The sequence below is a fragment of the Sceloporus occidentalis genome, unplaced genomic scaffold, assembly GCF_023333645.1.
Source record: "Sceloporus occidentalis isolate IW3139 unplaced genomic scaffold, rSceOcc1.0.p SCAF_8, whole genome shotgun sequence".
Taxonomy (NCBI): Eukaryota; Metazoa; Chordata; class Lepidosauria; order Squamata; family Phrynosomatidae; genus Sceloporus; species Sceloporus occidentalis.
The window spans coordinates 29,021,000-29,040,991 of NW_028316988.1; the positions used below are offsets into that span (position 1 = coordinate 29,021,000).

The 19,992-nt window shown below is 44.1% G+C and overlaps 1 protein-coding gene across 4 annotated transcripts in view; it reads right to left on the reverse strand.

Moving 5' to 3' along the window:
* KDM4B (lysine demethylase 4B) overlaps positions 1 to 19,992 on the reverse strand; it is a 127,382-nt gene that overhangs the window by 73,432 nt on the left and 33,958 nt on the right. For 3 of the 4 annotated variants that reach the window (XR_016282153.1, XM_089535813.1, XM_089535815.1), the window contains exons 6-7: positions 11,232 to 11,281; positions 3,263 to 3,366 (exon numbers count right to left, since the gene is read on the reverse strand). Coding sequence is in view for 3 of the 4 variants with exons in the window: in XM_089535813.1 (XP_089391939.1) it covers positions 3,263 to 3,366; positions 11,232 to 11,281 (154 nt within the window). In the remaining variant the exon portion in view is untranslated. Of the gene's footprint in view, positions 1 to 3,262; positions 3,367 to 11,231; positions 11,282 to 16,232; positions 16,292 to 19,992 lie in introns of those variants that run through there. The other variant, XM_089535816.1, reaches the window with a different exon arrangement.

Here is a 19,992-nt window from a genome sequence, read left to right on the forward strand (position 1 = left end):
CCCATAGAGCACATCCTTTCCCATATCATGGCTGTCAACATTATCCCGCCAATAAATTAGAGCAGTGCTCCGGCTTGATGGATAGGCCTGGGTAGAAAAGTAATAACTGTTAAGGAAAAGCCAGCGCCAGCTGCCACTCACCATGGAAAGCTCCAAATTTACTGACTTCTCCAAGGCCTTTGCAGAATAGATGGAGAAATCAATAGCGGATTACAGAAATACACATTTTTAATTATTAAAAAGCTCGGGATATCGATCTGATTTCTTTCGAGAAGTAAATAGCATTACGGAGATTTATACACGTCCTGCTCAAAGCCTGCAAGGAATGCCGATGAAGGGATCCCAGGCTGCCCTTTTGCCGAGGGAGAAGTGGGAGGGGGCTCTGGCCTTGCATGCCACCATTTTGTGCCATCGTGGAAATGGAAGCTGCTCTGCATTAGGTTGGACTGGTGGGTGGGGAGAGATCATTTCACCACCAAATACACAAAGCCTCAGAGGAGGAGGAGGAGAAAGAGAAAGAGAAGAAGGAGGATAACAAGAAGGAGAAGTGCTATAGAAGTCCCTTCCTTTGCTCATGGGCTGCCTTCACCCCCTCTTCCCCAAAACCTTCACAATGTCCACCTTTCTTGCTGGTTTATGTGTGGGATTTTACAGCCTTAAAGAGATTCGACTTTCAAGAACTCTTTTCCAAGCCTGAATTTGTGGTTTCAGTCACAATACAGAATTAATCCACTTTAACTGCCCTGGCTCCATGCAACAGGACTCTGGGATTTGTAGTTGTGTGCGATACTGAGCCTTCTCTGCCAGAGAGAAGGCAAAGACCTCTCTGACAAACTACCAATCCCAGGATTCCACAGCATGGAACCACAGCAGTTAAAGCCGTGTCAAACTGCATTATTTCTGCAGGGCCCACGCAGCCTGTGACAGATTCCCACGGTTAACATGAGGAGACTTTTCCGTTTTTTGGCACAGGCACTCCCTCTATTCTGTATAGATTGACACTTGCTCATTTTGTGTGAAGGCGGCAGCCTGGCCAACTCTGGATCATTTTGACAAATGTCAGAAAAAAATGATATATATTCCACAAGCAGAAGAGAGGGCACCCTCTCTGGCACGCAGTGCAAGTCAAAAAGAGATCTTGTCTTCATATTCTTCCCTGCTGAGAACAGTCTGTCTCTCAGGACTGCTTGATGCTACTAACACACAGGCTCGGTTTAAGAGGACACTAAAACATCCTCCCTTTTTCTTTTTGAGGAGAGTGGAGAGGGAGGCGAAGAGGATGTTCTTAAGGACAAAGGAAGGAGGCGACTAAGGAAGGCTTACAGCGCCCTAGCATCAAAAATGAAAGCTAAAAATGGTTTCTCACCACCTTCCCGATGAAACGTTGGTCCTGATGAGAACAGAATCACAGAGGCTACTTCAAAGCTTATTACCCGTCTTCTCTCAACAATGTGTAATCAAAAAGATGGACACCTCAACCAGATGAGAGAGCAGTAGACTGGAGAGGTGACGCTCTACACAGACGCCATCTCATTTTAAGCCTCCCAACCAGTGGAGGAGGTTAGGGTGAGAAACTTTGCCAAGGCCTGGACGTTGGGTGGGGGGGGAGCTACCTTGCCTCCTAATTCATCTGCACCCACCTCCATCCCAGGTCTGGTCAAGTATCTCCTACACCAGCCCAACAAGTTCATCTTTAAGCAACCGCCTACCATTCACAAATGATCTTGCGTCAAATTTTCATTCATCACAGCCTTTCAAAGAGGAAAAACGAGGCAGCCTCTGGAGCAGCAAATTGAATGAATCCACAGCTCTGTCACGGTGCCGGAGCCAGGAGATTTGAAAGCAGACAGTCGTTCTGCCCCAAAGGAGTGATGGTTCCCCACCCTAAATACACAAAATCAGCCTCTCCCTCCCAAATCAGTTTGACTTGCACTCTTTCAGCGTGTCGCGAAAGCTCCTGGGCATTACAAAGGAACTGGATTTGTTAGTTCTAAACTAAGGAGACTCATGGGTCAGTGTACTGTTTCCCATCAGAAAGAGGGGGGGGGGAGGGGAGCTTCATGACTTAAATTTGGGCCTGAAGAGGTTTGGGGGGTGGGATGGGGGAAGTATTCTTTACAGATATGTTCTGAGACCACCACTACCAGGCCTTCAGTTCCATGTGGTCAAAGGGAGGAGACCGTGCAACACAAGGTGAGGATGTGTCATATATGCCAACGCTGGGCTGCAACATGAAGACCATTGCGCCACTTGATGTCAGGCTAGTCAAGAATTCCATGAGCTATTTTTATTAACTGTTCTTTGCCTGCCTACTAGTTAAATTAGCCAGTGTTTCACTGAACTCCCATGACCTGCTAGTCTCCACTTTCTGTTAAAGGCTTAATTTCTCAGTCTGCAAGGCTGAATCTGGGCACTACCACTCCAGGCCTCACACAACTGAACATTTCTCAGTATAAAAGAAGTCGCCTGTCAAAGAAAAAGTGCAGATGGGGAACAAGGCAAAATGAGAGATTATCTTTCTTTTCCCCATAATGTGAATTTTCCATGCAAAGGGGAGGTTTGGGGATGAGGAAGCACTGGGAGATGCAAGCCCCTGTCTGCAGCCTGGAGGGTACAATTCAGTTACACACTGAGGAAACCAAACTTTCCTCCTGCATTACCTCCAGTGCTGAGCCACAGCCTTCCTGCACTTCCATGTACTCAGTCGGTCTGGGACTGGCACACTTGAGAGGGTATTTCATTCAGGTGGTTAAAGAGGCCTCATTTTTTCTGGCTCCAGGTATGGGCAGGTGCTATGTTAAATATGGTTCTTGTGTGCCTTCAAGTCGTCTCTGACTTATGGTGACCCTAAGAGGAGCCCACCATGGGGTTTTCTTGGCAAGATATATATGTGTGTGTGTGTGTGTGTGTGTGTGTGTGTGTGTGTACAGTGTCTTCTCAACCACAATGTTTCTCAAAGTGGTTCGCAATCATACAGCCAGGCATACAGATTTGTAACTTGGAAGTACAGCAGTGCTGGCATCATCAAAGTTACCTCCCCACCACAGACAGGACTTTAATCCTAGCTCTGGACCTTACCACTGGGGGGAAAGAAAAAAACCACATGGTTTAAACAGATAGCAGAGTATTTTGCATAACAATGTGCTGGAGGATTAAGCATCAGGCTTCTTATGCTGCCTGCCTTTCCTTATCCAGCGCAACTTTCTCAGAAAGGCTGGAGGAGGTGTCCTGAAAAAAACCCAAAAATGCTTTCTATACATACCCGGTCAAAGGGGATGCTGTATTTCTTCAAGATGGAGGGTGAAATCAGAGTCATTTTGTGCCGGAGGAAGGCGTCACACCCCTGCGAGCTGCCAGGGAAGAACCCTAAAGGAGGATTAAGAAGAAAAAGAAACTTATTTACCAGTAGAGACAGACAATATCCAAAGGGAACCCTTTGACTACCCAAAGCAACTGGAAACAACCTCATCCTTGCCACCAATCTTTCACAGAGACGTGTTCTAAAAGGGGTCAAGCAGTGCCACCACAAAGACCTTCAAACTTCAAGTCCAGTGAAAGCACATGAGATCAATTCTGGCTTTTAATAAATGCATCACAGCAAGCTCCTGGACGTCCATTCCAAGGTGAAATGTTGTTGAACATTCCCAGAGTAAATATATTCAGAGGAATATGATTCAGTAGACAGAGCTCACTGATGGGGAAAGGTACCACCCTGGGATCTTCACTTGGCAAGATCCCCAGAGGAGCAAATGTTACCAAGAATAGAAAGTTGTACCTTAGCTCTGAACAACATAATGACCATACACGAGTTTCTAAAAGTGGAGGATCACAAAGCTACCTCTTTCTCCATCTGTAGGGAAGAGGCAAACCTCAGAATTGGTTTTGCCTTTCATGCTGGTTTTCTATAGGCAGGAAAGAGGTTTTTATACTGTATATCAAGTCTCCTATAGTACCAAAAACAGCTTTACCACTCTAGAGAGGACAAGCACCGAAGATCAACATATAAAATATAGATATGAACATGGGTATGACCTGCTCACTGGTTACTTTGAGTCTAACTGTGTACTTCCTTATGCATGTAAAGGAAAGTGACCCTACACTAACAGGTTAATACAAGAAAGATAAGTCAATCTCTCCATCGGCTCTCTCACCATCATGCACAGTCATGGGAGGAAACCTCACATGTTCCAAATGTGAGCTCTTAAACAAGCTGCTTATTTTTGTTTGAGAAATCTGACTGTGACAAGCATGACTAAAGAGCCTGTTGATGGCTTTCCTTCCATGATGCTGCACACACTGTCCAACATCTGCAACAACTGGGTTTGTGTTTGTGTATGCAAGGCAACTAGTGGATATTTAGGAGGTGAGGTAACTAGCTTAAACAGTCTTTTACATATTCATACATGGTAGAAATCTGTTCCATTGTTCACAGCAAACAATTCTACTTGACCTTCTACAAATCAGATGCCCACAAAGTGAGTGTATTCACACATGCACTTGCCATCTTCTCTTTACATCATAAGGTACACAAAGGGACTCATTGCTCCCATCCTAAAGTGCACAACATAATTTGCATTGTTTCGCGCCGTAGTCAATCAAGCAAAAAGATTTTGCCAACATTTTTTATCCACTATAGTGGCAGCGTAGCATGCAAATGAATTATAGTGTAAACCTAATATGTTCCATTCATTGTTCTATTTGTTAACTATCCCAACAAATTTGTTGAGATGTATGTTAATCAGTGCCTCTTATGGTAACAAGCCAGGCGAGCCGCCAAAATGGAGTCTTAGTTCTCCGGGCTGAACACAGAAAAGAATTTTATCTGTGACTCAGCCGCTTGCAAAATGCACAGCAAAATTCGCCCAAATGTGTCACCTCATTCCCCGCGTTGCTACATCCAAGTTTATGCATCTCCTCACCTCCATCCTCTTCCTACTCAGCAGGCCTCACACTTTCCAGAGCTGGCTCTCAAATAGGCGAAAACATACCGACAGACCCTCTGTTGAGTAAAGAGACAAAAACCTGGCTCATGAGCCATCTGTCTCCAGTGCTATGCGGTACGATTCATGCCCACTGGAACTGTGTGGAAATGCAAGGGGCAACTAAAATGGGCTCCTAACACCCAAGACCTGGCTTTCGTGCCTAAGGTGAATACCAAAACTGTGACTGCAGACTGGTGACTGGGCACATGACAATTTATTGATTTTAGCTTTGCAGGGTTCTGTCCCAGGCGCTGCACTGACGTAATTCCCTTTCACCCTTGAGATATTGGTCTACACATTCCTGATTAAATAGGCCCAGGAAGGAAGGAAGGAAGGAAGGAAGGAAGGGAAAGAGGGAGGGAGGAATGAGGAGCAGGAGTGGGAGTGAAGGAGGGGCAGAGGGGAGGAAGCATACTGAGAGTAAAATATAATTCTAACACTTGAACAACAAAACACTAATTGATGCTACATAATGGAGGAGGTTTTTAAAAGTGCAAAGAATTACTGGCTTCTGGCAACTTTTTTCCCCCTCATACTAAAAGCATTTCAATTAGAATTATGAGCGCCTGCCACCCAGTTCATCGTCCTTCTCTGCAGTTCCTCTTTCTAATGCACAGTTTAAGTGGCTCTCATTAAAGCTCCTAATAAAGGAGCACATTTTAAGTGATTAGCACCAATAACGTGGCAACACATTAACGGTCCCTCCACGGGCTCAGCAACTCTCCCGGCGAGCCCATTTATAGCTCGGCGATTCATTTTCCGTATTAATCGCCAGCTCCTTCCATGTTCTGAACATCTCTGGAACGGTGACACATCACAAGGTAAGGAGTGGTTGCTATTTATGGCTCTGCAGCTTGTTGTCGACCTCATCCCCCCTCTGAAATATCAGGTGCTTTAGGTGAAGTTTTAAAGATCAGATCATGCATGGTTAGATGACCAGCAGTTTATTAGTCAGTTAAACCACCCTTTTAAGTATGTGTGGCAAAAGTGACCAGCTCCTAAACGTACATTTCAAGCCAGGCTTCTTAAAATGCACCAGTGCACTAATTGGAGGGGAATCCATTTTGATCCAACTGGCCATTGAAGTCCCCACCTGCATGGTGAAGGGGCACTTCTTACTTGTGGCAGGTGAATGGTTACACACAAACAGTTCATTGTCCAAGAGTGTTCTATGATGTGGACAGGTGAACAGTATAGTAATGAAGCCCAAGACAATCATATACACTCAATTAGGTTTCTGCTTCAGTCCTAGGAATCCAAGAAAATCTCACTCGTCCTATTGTCTTGGGAACACTATTGGCACAGCAAACAAGAAGGGCTACCCTTCCACGTTCTATCAGATTTCTTAAAGATAACCATGCAATATAGTGGTTCCTCCACATTTGCTGGGGTTAGGAGTGAAGGACCCCTGTGAATGTGGAAAAAGCATAAATAAAAAACACTATTCTTTTTAACTAAGAGAATATTTCTCTAGGAATCACCTGCCAGAAGCTGACCATGGAATCATGCTGGAGGACCTAGAAATGCCTAGATAAGCGTTCACCCTAGGAGCTTCTAGATTCTCCAGCACAACTCTATGGTCAACTTCTGGCAGAGTTGCACTGGAGGATCTAGAGATTCCTAGAGATAACATATTAATCCAAACCGTAAAGAATCAAATCCACAAAAGTCAAAGCCGCAAATGGGAAGGGTGAACTGTGTCCTTTAAGTAACACAACACTCATTGTGTCAGGTGTCTTGAACAAGACAAGTGGAAAAGTGGATTATGGAAGCCATCCTTCTGTGTCTTGTTTTTAAGCTTTAGGCAAATGCACAAACAGGTCCATTGGCCGTTACTAATTCTGAAGACTGAGAGACGGCAGCTTAAATCTATCTCACTCATGTTGTGGTGGTGAGCTTCCCATTTGGTTGGTTACTGTGGGAAGGAAACACTGGACTAGATGGTTATTGAATTATTTTATTTCAAGGGTTTACATTCTCTATAATAGATAGTCCACTGGTCTGCCTGTCACCGCTTTGCCTAGGCTCTTATCCAGCTACGAGGTGCTGAGGACATGGCTAGACTGATCTTGCCTTCTTCTTCAATTTTCCATGGGCATTTGAAGGGCCATTATTACAGAATATTTCTGACTGGTTCCTGTTGTCAACGCTATCGGGGGGGGGGGGGGGGGAAATCACATGAAATTTTCTAGTGAATACAGCTTGAGCATCCACTAACAAAGAACGAACAATAGAGGAGCACCTCCCTGCTTTTCAATTTAATGCAGACTTCCCAAATTCTATTTCTGAAGAAACAAAACAAAGCACACGCACATCGCCTCTTATGGGCCATCAGGAGTTATGGAGTTTTTATGCTCACTGAAATTGTGTGGGTTTTTTTTGGTACAGCTTGACATATGACCAAGTGAGAATGTTGTGAATATAAAATTGCTTCGAAGCTCTCATTTTCCAGTCAGTGGTTTCCAATCTGTTATTTCTATTTTATACCATGTCACTACCGAGACTGGCTCCCTGAGAGACAGGTGATGATGGCCTTCCTTCATCAGGGCACCGCGTGTGTTTTTCTATTTATTTGACACTATAATTTCAGCCCAATAACTGCCTGGCCCGCTTTTGTTTGCACCTTTCCCATAAAAGAAATGGCCAGTTAAGTCTGTCAGCAGAAAGGCTTCATACTTCTGACAGCATCGGATGCCTTCGAAAAACCAGAGGGGAAGATAGCTGTCCGGAAAAACGTTCATAGCTGTGCAGCAGCTGCTCCAAAACTCTAACAATAATTTGGTGTTATTAAATAATAAAAACTTGCTTTTATCTTGCCATCTGGAATTCCTTGGAAGCGAAGGGCCTCCCTTCCTTTATCACAGAGAGCCAGGAAAGTCTTTAGGGGCCGGGCTTCCACCTCATTTGCCCTGGAAGCTTCAAAGAAAGGAGCAGGAGAAGAGATCTTGTTGTTTTCCCAATAAAGTTCATTCTCCTTAAAGCACCCATTTATTTAGCAATTAGAAGAAGCTCATTTCTGAGAAGGCAAGCCTTGCTATAAGACAAAGACAAATACGCTCAGCTGCCAAGGAGAACGCATTGGAGTGGGAGCCACAACTTCCTTGCTCTGTATTAGGTGACAATGAAGTGACAGTAAAACAAGCCCCAATTCCATCTTGGCTTACACCAGTGGCTCCCAAACTTTGGTCTCCCAGGTGTTATGGACTTCAGTTCCCATAAGCCCTAGCGAGATTGGCCAACAGTCTGGGAGCTGAAGTCCAAAACATCTGAAAGACCCATGTTTGGGAACCGTTGGTTTATAGAATAGCCAATGTGATTTCTATGCCAGCTTGTATTAGCCTGCTTATAAGGATAATTCCTTGCTGGCGGCTTGAAAACACCAGGGTCCTGCTCTACTGTGTTATTTAAAACATGGGGTTGGCCACCCTACTACCTGACCATCCCATGTGCCATCTGCTACTCCTAGGTCTGGATACATGCAAACAGGGCACTTGTAGCCACCAAGAAGGGCTCAAGAAGTTTAAATTAAGATATGGGGACCTGCCTCCCATCACTTCTGGGCCTCCCAATAGAGAAGGAATTCAATCTTCCTCAGCCACAGCCTACTTTTCCTCCAAAGAACTGCTCAATGGCTTCATTTTAAAATCTTACACAACTAGTGCTTCAATGACATTGCAATGGGGGCGGTTAACTCACGATATTTTTAAAAAGGCCAGGTGGGAGGATAGTCCACCCCGTGTTTAAACAAGCCTTGTTTGATTCAGTGGAAGAGAGAGTGGTAGGATTTCATGAAGTCAATATTATAAAGAGAAGGGAGGTAGATACCATCATCCTCACAAAGAGGCATCCAGACCACAATTCTGCCAGCTGAGCCACCGCCACCTTGTTATATATATCAAGAAGAGAGAACTTCAATAATTATGCTCCGCTATATCCACAATTATTGAACCTGTAAGCACTTTTTAAATGAAAAATGCTCCGCAATCAATATGAGTGGTGTTTGCACTTAACAGACCAAACACAAATGAAGAAAAGAGAAACGTTTTATTCAAAAGGCATCCTGCGTTGTTAAGGGTTCGGCCATCATCAGGAAAGCAGAATGAGCCCTACGTTTTCTTCCATGCCTCCCTGAAGGCAAACAGATGAACCCCCACTTTTCCCAGGCCCAAATGTTTTAAACCAGTTGCTAAGAGGACACACAGACAAATCTGTTGGGAAGCTCTATTTTCATGGCCAGGCCTACATCACGATTAGAACATCTGTAAAGCCTCTATTACAGAGATACACCGGGGAAGCTGATGCGATCGTATTAGACGTTACAATGGAACAATACGTTAAACGTTTGTTTTTAAGCAAAATTTAAAGGTCAGGCATTAACCTTTAGAGTTGTAGCTATTCTGTGACTTAGCCTGGGGCTCTTGTTTGCATTAGGAAGAGACTTTTCTATGGATGCAGCTGCCATTTCTGTATGTGGGGGAGAACCGAGTAACCACATCTTCTCCACAGTGGGACAATGCTCCTCCAACTCCACATAAGGTGACACAGGCCTGTTACAGACTGCCAAAATAAAGCTGCTTCGGGACTCTTTGGAGGTATGCTATTTAAATGATGCATGCATCCTAAGAATCCGGAAGCTGCACCAAAGCTGCACTCCAGTGCTTAGGAATGGAGTGTGGCTTTGGAGCAACCTCCGGACTCTTAGGACCCATGCATCATTTAAATAGCATACCTCCAAAGAGACCCGAAGCAGCATTATTTTGGCCATCTGTAACAGGCCACAGTCTTACCATAAGAGAGTAAAGAGAAAGCTCTCTTAAAAAGAGTTTTTATCTACATGAGGGACGCTTGCTTATTGAGAGTGAACTTTGGCTCTTCTACTGTGGGTTAAAAAGGCTGTACGCTAGCCTATTAAATGTACACTTTTGATATTCTGCATGATCTTTTTAAACCATCCACTGCTTTAAGAGGGTGTTTACGGGGAAGAAGAAAACACAAAGATGGAAATCTTAATAACAAAATAGATTCAGGAGGATTTTCTATCAGTTTTTCCCTGGCGTCTGGAGACAACTGCAATAAAAATGCTTCATTCTCAGGCTTCAAATAGAAAACAAAACAAAACACAGCACTGCAAACAGCCCACACAAGTGCCAAAGGTGGCCTTAAAACTTCTTCTCACCTTCTTACACTTCTGCCACTCTTGGGTAGGTTTCACACTCCAAAAGTGTCCTCCCAAAATAACACATCCCAGGCACACAGACATCATACCGACATTTCACTTGGGTTGCTAGGTAGTGCTGGAACTTTCCCAAAGCACCTGCCTCACAATTAAATCGCTATTTCGATTCCTGCGGGAAGGCCAGTTACCGAATTCCTGCTACTGCCTAAAAATACAGGCACACAGCAACACTCGCTGTACTTCTATGGGCAGAGCAAGCTCTGCCAGCACATCTGGGTAATGGATTTGGGTGGGCTGTCATTGAGACGTTCAGTTGGTTCCAGGGTCAGCATGAGGCCAGACCTGCAGAGCTATTACAACAGCTTGCTCAGAAACCAGCTGCTCAGTTCAAAAGAAAAAATTCACCCAGAACCGTGGATAGGAGCTTTGGTTTTCCAAAGAGGCCCCCAGAACACAGACACCAGATGGATGCAGACATAATTACTATTCACAATAAAACCAGAGAAGGAGACTACGAGGTTCTGATCCAAAGGGTGAGTGGAAAAAATACTTTCCAATCTGACAAGGCACATCTGCTGGAATGTGGTTTTGGAACCTTGCCTGGAAGAGACCAAGGAGTCAGCCCTAGAAAGAAGCTCTCCACTGACTCTTCAACAGGTAGGACTGCTAGCAACGTCATGTATAGCGTTCAGCAGTCATGCATAAAACATATGTACGTTGTCCTTTATTGCAATCACAAAGGTGTACGCATAATACTTATGAGCAATGAGCAATGCAGATGAAGCACGCTATTTTCCTCCTAGGACTATTACAGTACTTCTACAGAGGATGGAGTCAACCACATGGCGCCCAACAGATATTTTCAACTCCTCTTTCCATAAAACCCCATCAGCCTGGTTAATGACTGGCAATGATGGGCACTGTAGTCTAAAACATCTGAAGGGTGCCATGCCACCTCCACCTGCTATGGAGGAACTATGTATTACCTGAGGTGGCCTGTATTTCTGGCTCACACTTCCATTATCAGCATTTGAGCAGCTGCATTACTGTACAACCAACAGAGAAAAGCTTACCTTTTGCCAGTCTTTCCAGCCGCTTGCCATGTTCTGGAGGTATTGCATACCTGGCAAGAGAAAACAACATGTGCATCAGCAAAACTGACATTTGAGAAACTGAGAAGCTCAGACTCTTAGAAGCTCAAGACTCAATATCTGCGGTTACCCCAATCTCCAACTAGCTTCCGTTTTCCCTGCTTGAGATACAAGGAGCAAACTACAAGATGGTGGTTTGTCTCTCTGTCTTTCTCTTCGGAGGGAAGAGGAACAATCCTTGGAACAGTAGTTCCATCCTTAAGTCCCATGCCTACTCAGCCTGGCCAATGGTCAGGGATGATAGGACTGAATAGGGCAAGCCATCTTTCTTCTTCAGCCAAACCTTGGGGCTGCAAAATGACAAAAATGAGGGGCTGTGCTTTCAGCTCTCAGAGCCAACTATCAACACAACAGGTGAAAGGGCCAACTTTCAGCCTTTTCACACACAGGACAGGGCTTCCCTTATCCATCTCCTCTGCCTTGCATGAAGCCTCATATTCTGAAAATCATGGCTTTAAAACATCACAGGAGCTCAAATGAAAGGGGAGAAATCACATCCCAAATTCTCTCTAGACCAAAATGAATTCCACTCTTCTGAAGTGATCTGAAAACCCGTAATCTAATGTAAGAAGGATGTCCAGGAACAAAATCCGTACAGAAGGAAGCTTCAAGACTTCATGCTTAAGCTGATTTCAACTGGCAGCTTTAAAAAAAGAAAAGAAACAAACACACAATTTTCCAGGGGGAAAAGCCCCGTTCTGCAACAGCTAATCTTAGATAAAATAAGAAATCTATTAATGTGACCCAGGCCCTTTTGACCAAAGCCAAAAAAACAATTGCCCTTCAAAGTGCGTAATTATCAAAATAATTTAGTTTTGCTCATCTTAAAGACTTTCATTTTTCATATTTTAAAAAAAAAACATTTATCACAAACATGAAACAAGCAAGTAAATTAATCCCGATCCAAACAATCCTTTGTGGGATTAACAAGCCTTTTTAAAAGGAAGAAAGGAAGGGAGCCAAACTGAACCGTTCCATTCCTTCTGGGAATGTGCTGAAGGATTTGGGAAAGGACTAATTCATGGCTAGGAGGCAGCTGATGATTAATGCTACATTCTTCGGTCGACTATGCTACTTTCACTTAATTAGTGCCTGTAATTGGGAGTTGTAAAGATAAGATTAATTGAATCTTGGGGATGTTAAATGTGTAGTATGTTGGAACATGGTTACTGCATTATCGGAGTCTGCAGACTGCAAAGGCAACAAACTGAGTTCTAGAGAGGCATCCCATGGAATTAAAATTGTGGAACTGTTTGGATAGAAGCCCTGAAAATTGCATTCACGAGCTTAAAAGCAGGAGCAAGAGGAGAAATTGGTCCCACAGATGCCAACATTCAAAGAACGAAGGCAGCATACTTTGTCACGTTTTGAAAGGGACTGCATAAGAGTCCTATGGTTCCAACGGCCCACAACCGGCAAAGTAACAGCAGCTGTCTATACAATCCCTTACTGAATATGAGTGGCCGCATTCACACTACGAAAATAATCTGGGATGAATCTGGGTTGAATCCTTGTTGTTCACACACGTCCCGAATGCACTTGATGCACTTTTGGGAGGGAACTGGCAAAAAAACCCTTAACTTGGAATATTCGATACCAGATTTTTGGCCGAGTTGTCCTGAAAGATCCACATCGACCTGCACCTTTGGCAGTGTGAATAAGTTTCCAAATCGATTCAGATCGCTCTGTATCATTCAAGGGAATGGAGGCGGCTCCATTTTATCCCAAAACAATGGCATGTGTGAATAACAAAGGGATTACAATGACCCAAAGAGATTTGCAAACCCAAAACAAACCCGATATGCATCAGCAAGGTGATCCGTATCTCCTCAGGACAAAAAAATGAGTGTCAATGTCTCCCCAATTTTTTTTTTAAAGTGTAGATCTATAAGTCTGGCCACCAAAATGGAGATCATGAGAAAAGTGAAGGCTGGAGGGGGGGAAATCATCCCTGGGTATATTTTGGAAGCTTTCTAGTGGTACCTAGAAGGTTAAAAACATTGATTTACAGGTTTACCTGACCTGATTGTTTCATTCCACATGTGCATACTTTTAGTTCTGAATAAAAGATTCACTGAAATTTTCTCAACTGCTTTTCCTTTTTTGGGGTATAGGACCCTATCCTTATTCTTTCCATATTATTTATATTAATCCAAAATCAAGATGTTAGCTTTGCTTCTCCACAGTCTAGGCCACAGTCTACAGTTGGCCTTCCACATTTACAGCGTCAGCTTTTGCGGATTCAATTGACATGTTCTCTCTCGGAGTCTCTCAGTCCTCCAGCGCAACTCTGCCAGAAGCTGACCATAGAGTTGTGCTAAAGAACCTGAATGTTCTTAGAGAACATTTATGTTCTCTAGGAACACTTCTCATTTTGCATTTGTAGGTCCTCCGGCATGATTCTGTGATCACCCTCTGGCAAATGTTGACCACAGAGTTGGACTGGAGGACCTGATAATTCCCAGGCAGGTGGTCTCTTACGTAAAAAGAACAGTCTTTTTTATTTGTGGTTTTCTTCCACATTCATGGAGGTCCTTCATCCCTAACCCCAGTGAATGTAGAGTAAATGTAGATCTTGCCTCTACCTCCAAACTGGAACTTCACTGTTCTATCTATCTACTTCTGCTACAACCACAGGAGAGGACTGCTTCCCACTATTGCCATCATCGCAAAGTAAATAACAGTCAATTCTCATGGCAACCAAGCTCCCTTCTCCAGCACTTGTCCTACCTGCCTCTCACCAAACAGTAATTCAATATTCTGTTTTTAAGCTCTGGCTCCTGTGCTCCAGGAGAGACAGCGATAACAGCCTGTCCTCAGGGAAGAAGTCAACATGTCAGGGAAGATCAAACTGTTCGCTCATTAACCTCAAGGCAAGGTGTCAAAACAAAAGGGAGATGTTCAAGTACTGAGAAGCATCCTTTCTGCCAGCCGCTCTGAAAGCCCTTCCATTGATGGTGGCACCACAGTCCAGGCGCGGCACAAACGGACGTCTCCTCTCATTAAATTATTTGCCTTAATGGATTACCACCCACACAGATGCCCTCCTCCCACAGAAAAAGCAGGTAGATAATGAAGGAGAGGTTAACACAGACATCATTTTGAAAAAACAACCATAAAGGCAGAAAGAGAAGTATTTCAAATGCCATGGTGCCAGTACTATTTCTAGACGTCTGGACAAACTGGGACCTATTTTTCTAACCTATAGAAGAATCCAAAGGAGTTTTGCCAAATGTTGAACTTAGGTTTTAGAAACGCAAATGGCATAGTCCTTCCAGGACTATCCCATTTCAAAATATGTGCATACATGTGGTTCAGGGTGGGCGGGAGAGTCACATAACACATTTGAATACTTCCTTAAATATTAGTCAACCTCTACTACAGCCCCGGTAACAACTCCTCTGGCAAATTCAGGAGAGATGTCAGGTTTCTAGGGTTTGGAGAAGTTAAGAAAGAGGGCAAAAAGCACTCCCAAGCTGTCAAGCAAAGGGGATGTGCACCGCTGGAGAACCTATATTAACATGCAGAAAGTTTCAGGCTGGCTTTTCAAGTTGAAGGCCTCAAATAGCAAGGAGACACCCCTAAGGCCACTGCTTGTCCAAACACAGGACTAGAGAAAGCAATGACCACATCTTTTTATAAGGCAACTCCATATGTTCGTGGATCATAAGAGTGTTGCAACAGGCCCTGGGCAGAAATCCAGTCCCTCTGGGGTCCCATTTGTAGCCTTTAGTGCTCCCCAAAAAGCCATGCCCTCTTCCCCCTGACACCTCCATTTGCTAGCTTTCAGATAGGCTTTCCCATTCTCAAAGGCCGAAATGCCTACGCCTAGGGCAGTGATGGCAAACCTATGGCACGCGTGCCAGAGGTGGCACTCAGAGCCCTCTCTGTGGGCACACATGCTGTTGTCCTAGCACAGTTTGCCAGAGTTTCTTACTAGAAAGCCAGTGGGACGTGGCACTTTGCAATAAATAAGTGGGGTCTGGGTTGCAGTTTGGGCACCCGGTCTGTAAAAGGTTCACCATCATTGGCCTAGGGCCTAGCATCATGAAGAGCAATGTGGGTATTTTGGATATGAACGCTTTTAACTTTGGTTCTACCTACCACTGGAAATGCCCTCTCCATGTTCTTCCAATACTGGATTTGGCCCTCAGGTTCCACACAGATATCTATACTTGTAATATATATTTTTCTTCAGTCCTTGTCCCATGTAAAGGAGAAATAACACAACCAAGTCATACCCCCAACCTGCCAGGCTTTCGTGAGATGAACTGTCACATATTCTAGTGTCACAGCGCTGCAAAGACGACACTGTGTTTTGTTCACTGTCTACGAATCTGGAAGCTGAGGTCCAAAACACCTGGAAAGCCAGAGTTTGGGAATCGCTGCTTCAAAAGAAAACATCTCACCTGCTTCTTGTTCATAAGAGGGGAAGCCCTCCTATGAATAAAAAGAGTGATGAGGTTTCTTCTGACATCCTTATAGCTTTGGGGAGTTTAGTAACAGCCGGCTTCAAGGGCTCTGCACTCCCACTGTCTCTGCTTGAAAGCTACCAGGGAGCCCACACAGAAGATCTTCTAAGAGAGAAGAACTGCGATAGCATGCAAAGAAGACTTCCATTCCTTGCAGAGCTATTTCAAGTCCACCAGATGTTCCTTGCTTTCATCAGTTGCATGGCCAGCCCCCGTTTCATCCCTCAGATCTCTCTCGGCACCAGCCACTTACTTACTCTCTAGACTGCAAGCTTGCGAGTCAAGGTTCCTGGGTTGCCCCTGGCAACTCAATAGGTTTGGATTCATTGCTGTTCTCCTCCCATTGCCTCAGTCTCCCTAAGTGAAAGAAATGAAAGTGCTCCCTTCTCACTGGCTACTAAGAAGCGTGTGCATCGACGCTGCACAGATGGCGCAAATTCACCTGTCTTACCTATTGCACCTAGGCATAGTCCATTGCAGAAGGTGTATCTGCATGTAACACAATTCAGGGTAGTGAAATCGAACAAAGCAGGCTGGTCACCACAACCTAAAAGAAATCGGAGGCCGAGTTCAGCTGTAACACCTCTTGTCCTCCTTGTATCATGCCTGCTACTTTCCGCTCTCTGTCAATCTGGCATTTGGAGCATAAGGTTACCAATCTACATTCCAAAGGCAAGTGCTAGCAAATATGAGTGCTCTTCTTACTACTTGCATACTAGGAGATCATTTGAGGAGACATGGAGAACTAACAGATAAATGGGGGAAACGTAGGCTGGTGGGATCCTTGGGCCTTCGGGATAAAAACCAAATTACCAGTTCAAACACTTACAAATATTGATGCTTGGATTTGTATAACCTTGTTAACGTTCAGTAACCATTTCTGCAATGATTCTGAAAATACGTTTTCTCCTCCTGACAGTTAACTCGGTGGTTCTTACCAGCATGGGAGGTGAAAGCATTTTTGGAGTAAAGAAATGCTCTGAAGAATTGGCTATGATCTGACAACTATTATTATTTTATTTTATTTTCTTATATCCCTCCTTTCTCCCAAGACTCAAGGCAGCGAAAAACAAGCATAAAACAATACAATTTCACTATTTCCTGGGCCAACAGACCAGGTTTTGAGGGCCGGGGTGGCTGAGTCCAGTTAAAGGACAGCAGAAACAGGTCACCTGCTTCTATTTAAGTGCTACCCCATTAGCCTGAGCTAACACAGCAGCTGGTAAGGGATGATGGGAGCAGCAATCTTAGACCTGGAAGGACATATCATCCCTGCTCCTTAGCTAAGGAGAAGAGGAACTCTATGAATGTGGCTTCAGTGCTTCTTGAAGGAAGGATGTGAGGCGTGGGCAGTACAGAACAGTGGGACATCTGCTGAGCATCCCATAGACCATTAAACCCCAACTATGCACTAAGGCCATGCTAATGTGACACAAGAAGTTATTAAATAGTGTAAGAGCCCTTCCAACAGATGAGACAGCCTGCTGCATCTCTGATTCACTGCTCTTTTTAATCAACCTTCCCATCAGGTAATTTCTATTGTGCCCGTGAATGAAGCATGACCGGAGCCCATGAGCGTTATCGTTCTGGCAATCTCAATTAAGTGACGTGAAGAGGCTGCCTGTTGCATCGCTGTCTGAGTTGGCCTTTTGCAAACCCCAAATCCCTCAAACCCTCCACAAGCAGAATGCTAAACAGTAAACTGCATATGCAACAAAAATGCACTTCCACTTCTCTCATTCCCTTGAATATCACCCCTTTTTTCATATGCCGCTGTTGCTGTACCTGTTAATGCACTGTGCCCACCAACAGCACTGCACATTTATCTATTTTGTTAGGAACTTAATTTTTATCTGGGCTTTTTTGCAATATTTGACTCAAAGTGAGTCACAACATGGAACCTAACACAACTAAAACAATATGTAATACAATATTTTTTAAAAAAAGGAATCTTGTTTAAAAATCAACTTGTTTGAGGAGGGCAAGGCCACAGAAACACCTGGATTGCTTCCTTGGGTCATAAAGAATGGATCATGGTGGATGGAAAAATCAACATAAGCTTCAACATGTGAAAAAAAATTCAAACGTTTTTGGAGGAGGGTCTCACTGAAGAACAGGAAAAAGGTAGAATTCAAAGATATAGCCATGTTAGTCTGTAGAGAGATCTTTGAGACTCACTGAAAGAAGTTGGCAGCATGAGCTTTCGTAGACTCAAGTCTACTTCCTCAGATGCATTTGGTCATCTGAGAAAGATGCAAGTGTTGGTATTGCTGCTGGAAGAGAAATCTGGTGAAGCAAAGAGGGGCAAGAGAAAAACAGAACCTATGGGACATGAAGACTGACCATATCAGGAGCTGCTCTCACTAAAGAGCTTACTTTGAAGGTTTTTGCCATTCCTGCCTGTCAAGGCATTGAGCAACCCATCTGACAATGTAATGAAATGGCGAAGGCCTGTCTAGATAAGTTCTTGACCTGCCAGGAGAAACAAAGTAGAGAGAGGGATCATCCAAAGCACTTGTGGGGAGGAACTCCATAGTTCAGGAGCAGCCACTGAGAAGGCTCTCACACCTGTAATGGTGGCAGGACCAAGAAAGCCCTCCTCTAAAGATCTTAGAACCTAGGTTGGCTCCAATGAATTCTAACAGGCTCATATACTGAACTTTAATTGCTGCAAAACCATGTTGGGAAGCAAGCATATTATGTGCAAGGTACATACTTGATCAAAAGGCCGAGAACACAGCTTTAGAGCAGGGCTGGAAGATCTGCAGCACTCTGAATGTTGCTGGATTCCAATTCCCATCAGCCTAACCAATGATCATGGATGATAGCAGTTGTGGTCAAAAATCTGGAAGCTCATAGGTTCTCCAAACGTTGTTTGACTGCAAGATCCATTATCTCTGGCTAGGGTTAATGGGAGTTGCTGAATCTGACCTTATCTGGAGGCACAAATATTTCCCTTTTTTACTCTGTTGTTTGATCTTAGGGATACTTATACACTTAAGCTGCTTCGGGGGAGTCTTCAGTGGACAGTCCCTAGAGAACAATCTCCTTCGATCTGGCCGAAAAGAATGCTATTAATAGTGCAATTTCTTTGGTGTTTTGTTTATTCCCCTGGAATGACTTGATGGATGTGAATAATTATCAGACTATAAAAGCAAGCAAATGTGTTATTTTCTATCACTCCACATCATCAAACAAATAAAGTGTGAAACAGCTTTTTTGAATACAATTTTCCCCTCCAACGGCTTAGAATTATTATGAAGAACAATGAAAATAAATAAGCAAATGCCCGGCAAGCTTAAAAATTAAATGAGTGTGTCAAGAAAAGAGGAAGACAGGCCAACCTTCGCAGGGTACAACAACTGAATCAGAAAAGGCTATAAAAGATGACAAGGCAGAAGGATTTGTGGAGATAGAGCCATCACTGCCACAGAGGCTCTGCAGGGACCAGCTTATCTAGTCTATCTTAGGGCCCTCTTAGGTTTCCCTCTTGTAAAGGATGAGAAAAAAATTCTGAACCGCTGAATGCTATTAAATCTTTTTAATTCTCATCAGAATCCAGCAGCCTCAAGGAAATTTGCTTTCTCTACTCTTTCTCCTGTTTAAACACCATTGTTCCCAGCTGGAACTATTCCCTCAACACAACACTTGTCGTCATCACGCTTTTCTATCCAGTCTTCTCCTGATGTACCAACAGAAGAATAAAATACCGTGGTCCCTCCTCCACATTCGCTGGGGTTACGAGCGAAGGACCCCTGTGAATGTGGGAAAACTGCAAATAAAAGAACCACTCTTCTTTTTACCTGAGAGAACACCTCTCCAGGAATCTTCAGGTCCTCCAGTGCAACTCTATGATCAACATCTGCCAGAAGTTGATCACAAAATCATGCTGGAGGGCCTACAAATGCCTAGAGAAGTGATTTCTCTAGGAACCTCTAGGTTCTCCAGCAGAAATCTATGGTCAGCTTCTGGCAGAAATGTACCGGAGGACAGATTCCTGGAGAGAACATATCAATCAAAACAGCAAATAATCAAATCCGCAAAAGTCAAAACTGCAAATGCGGAGGGCCAACTGTAATGCCTTTTGCAGCGCATAACCCTGGGAAGGTCCCTAGGCCAGTGCTTCTTAAGCTATCTGATGTTGGGGAGCAGATGATTTCCCCCCCCCCCCTCCAATGTACCAGGGACTACCTTGCAGTGCCAACAAGAAT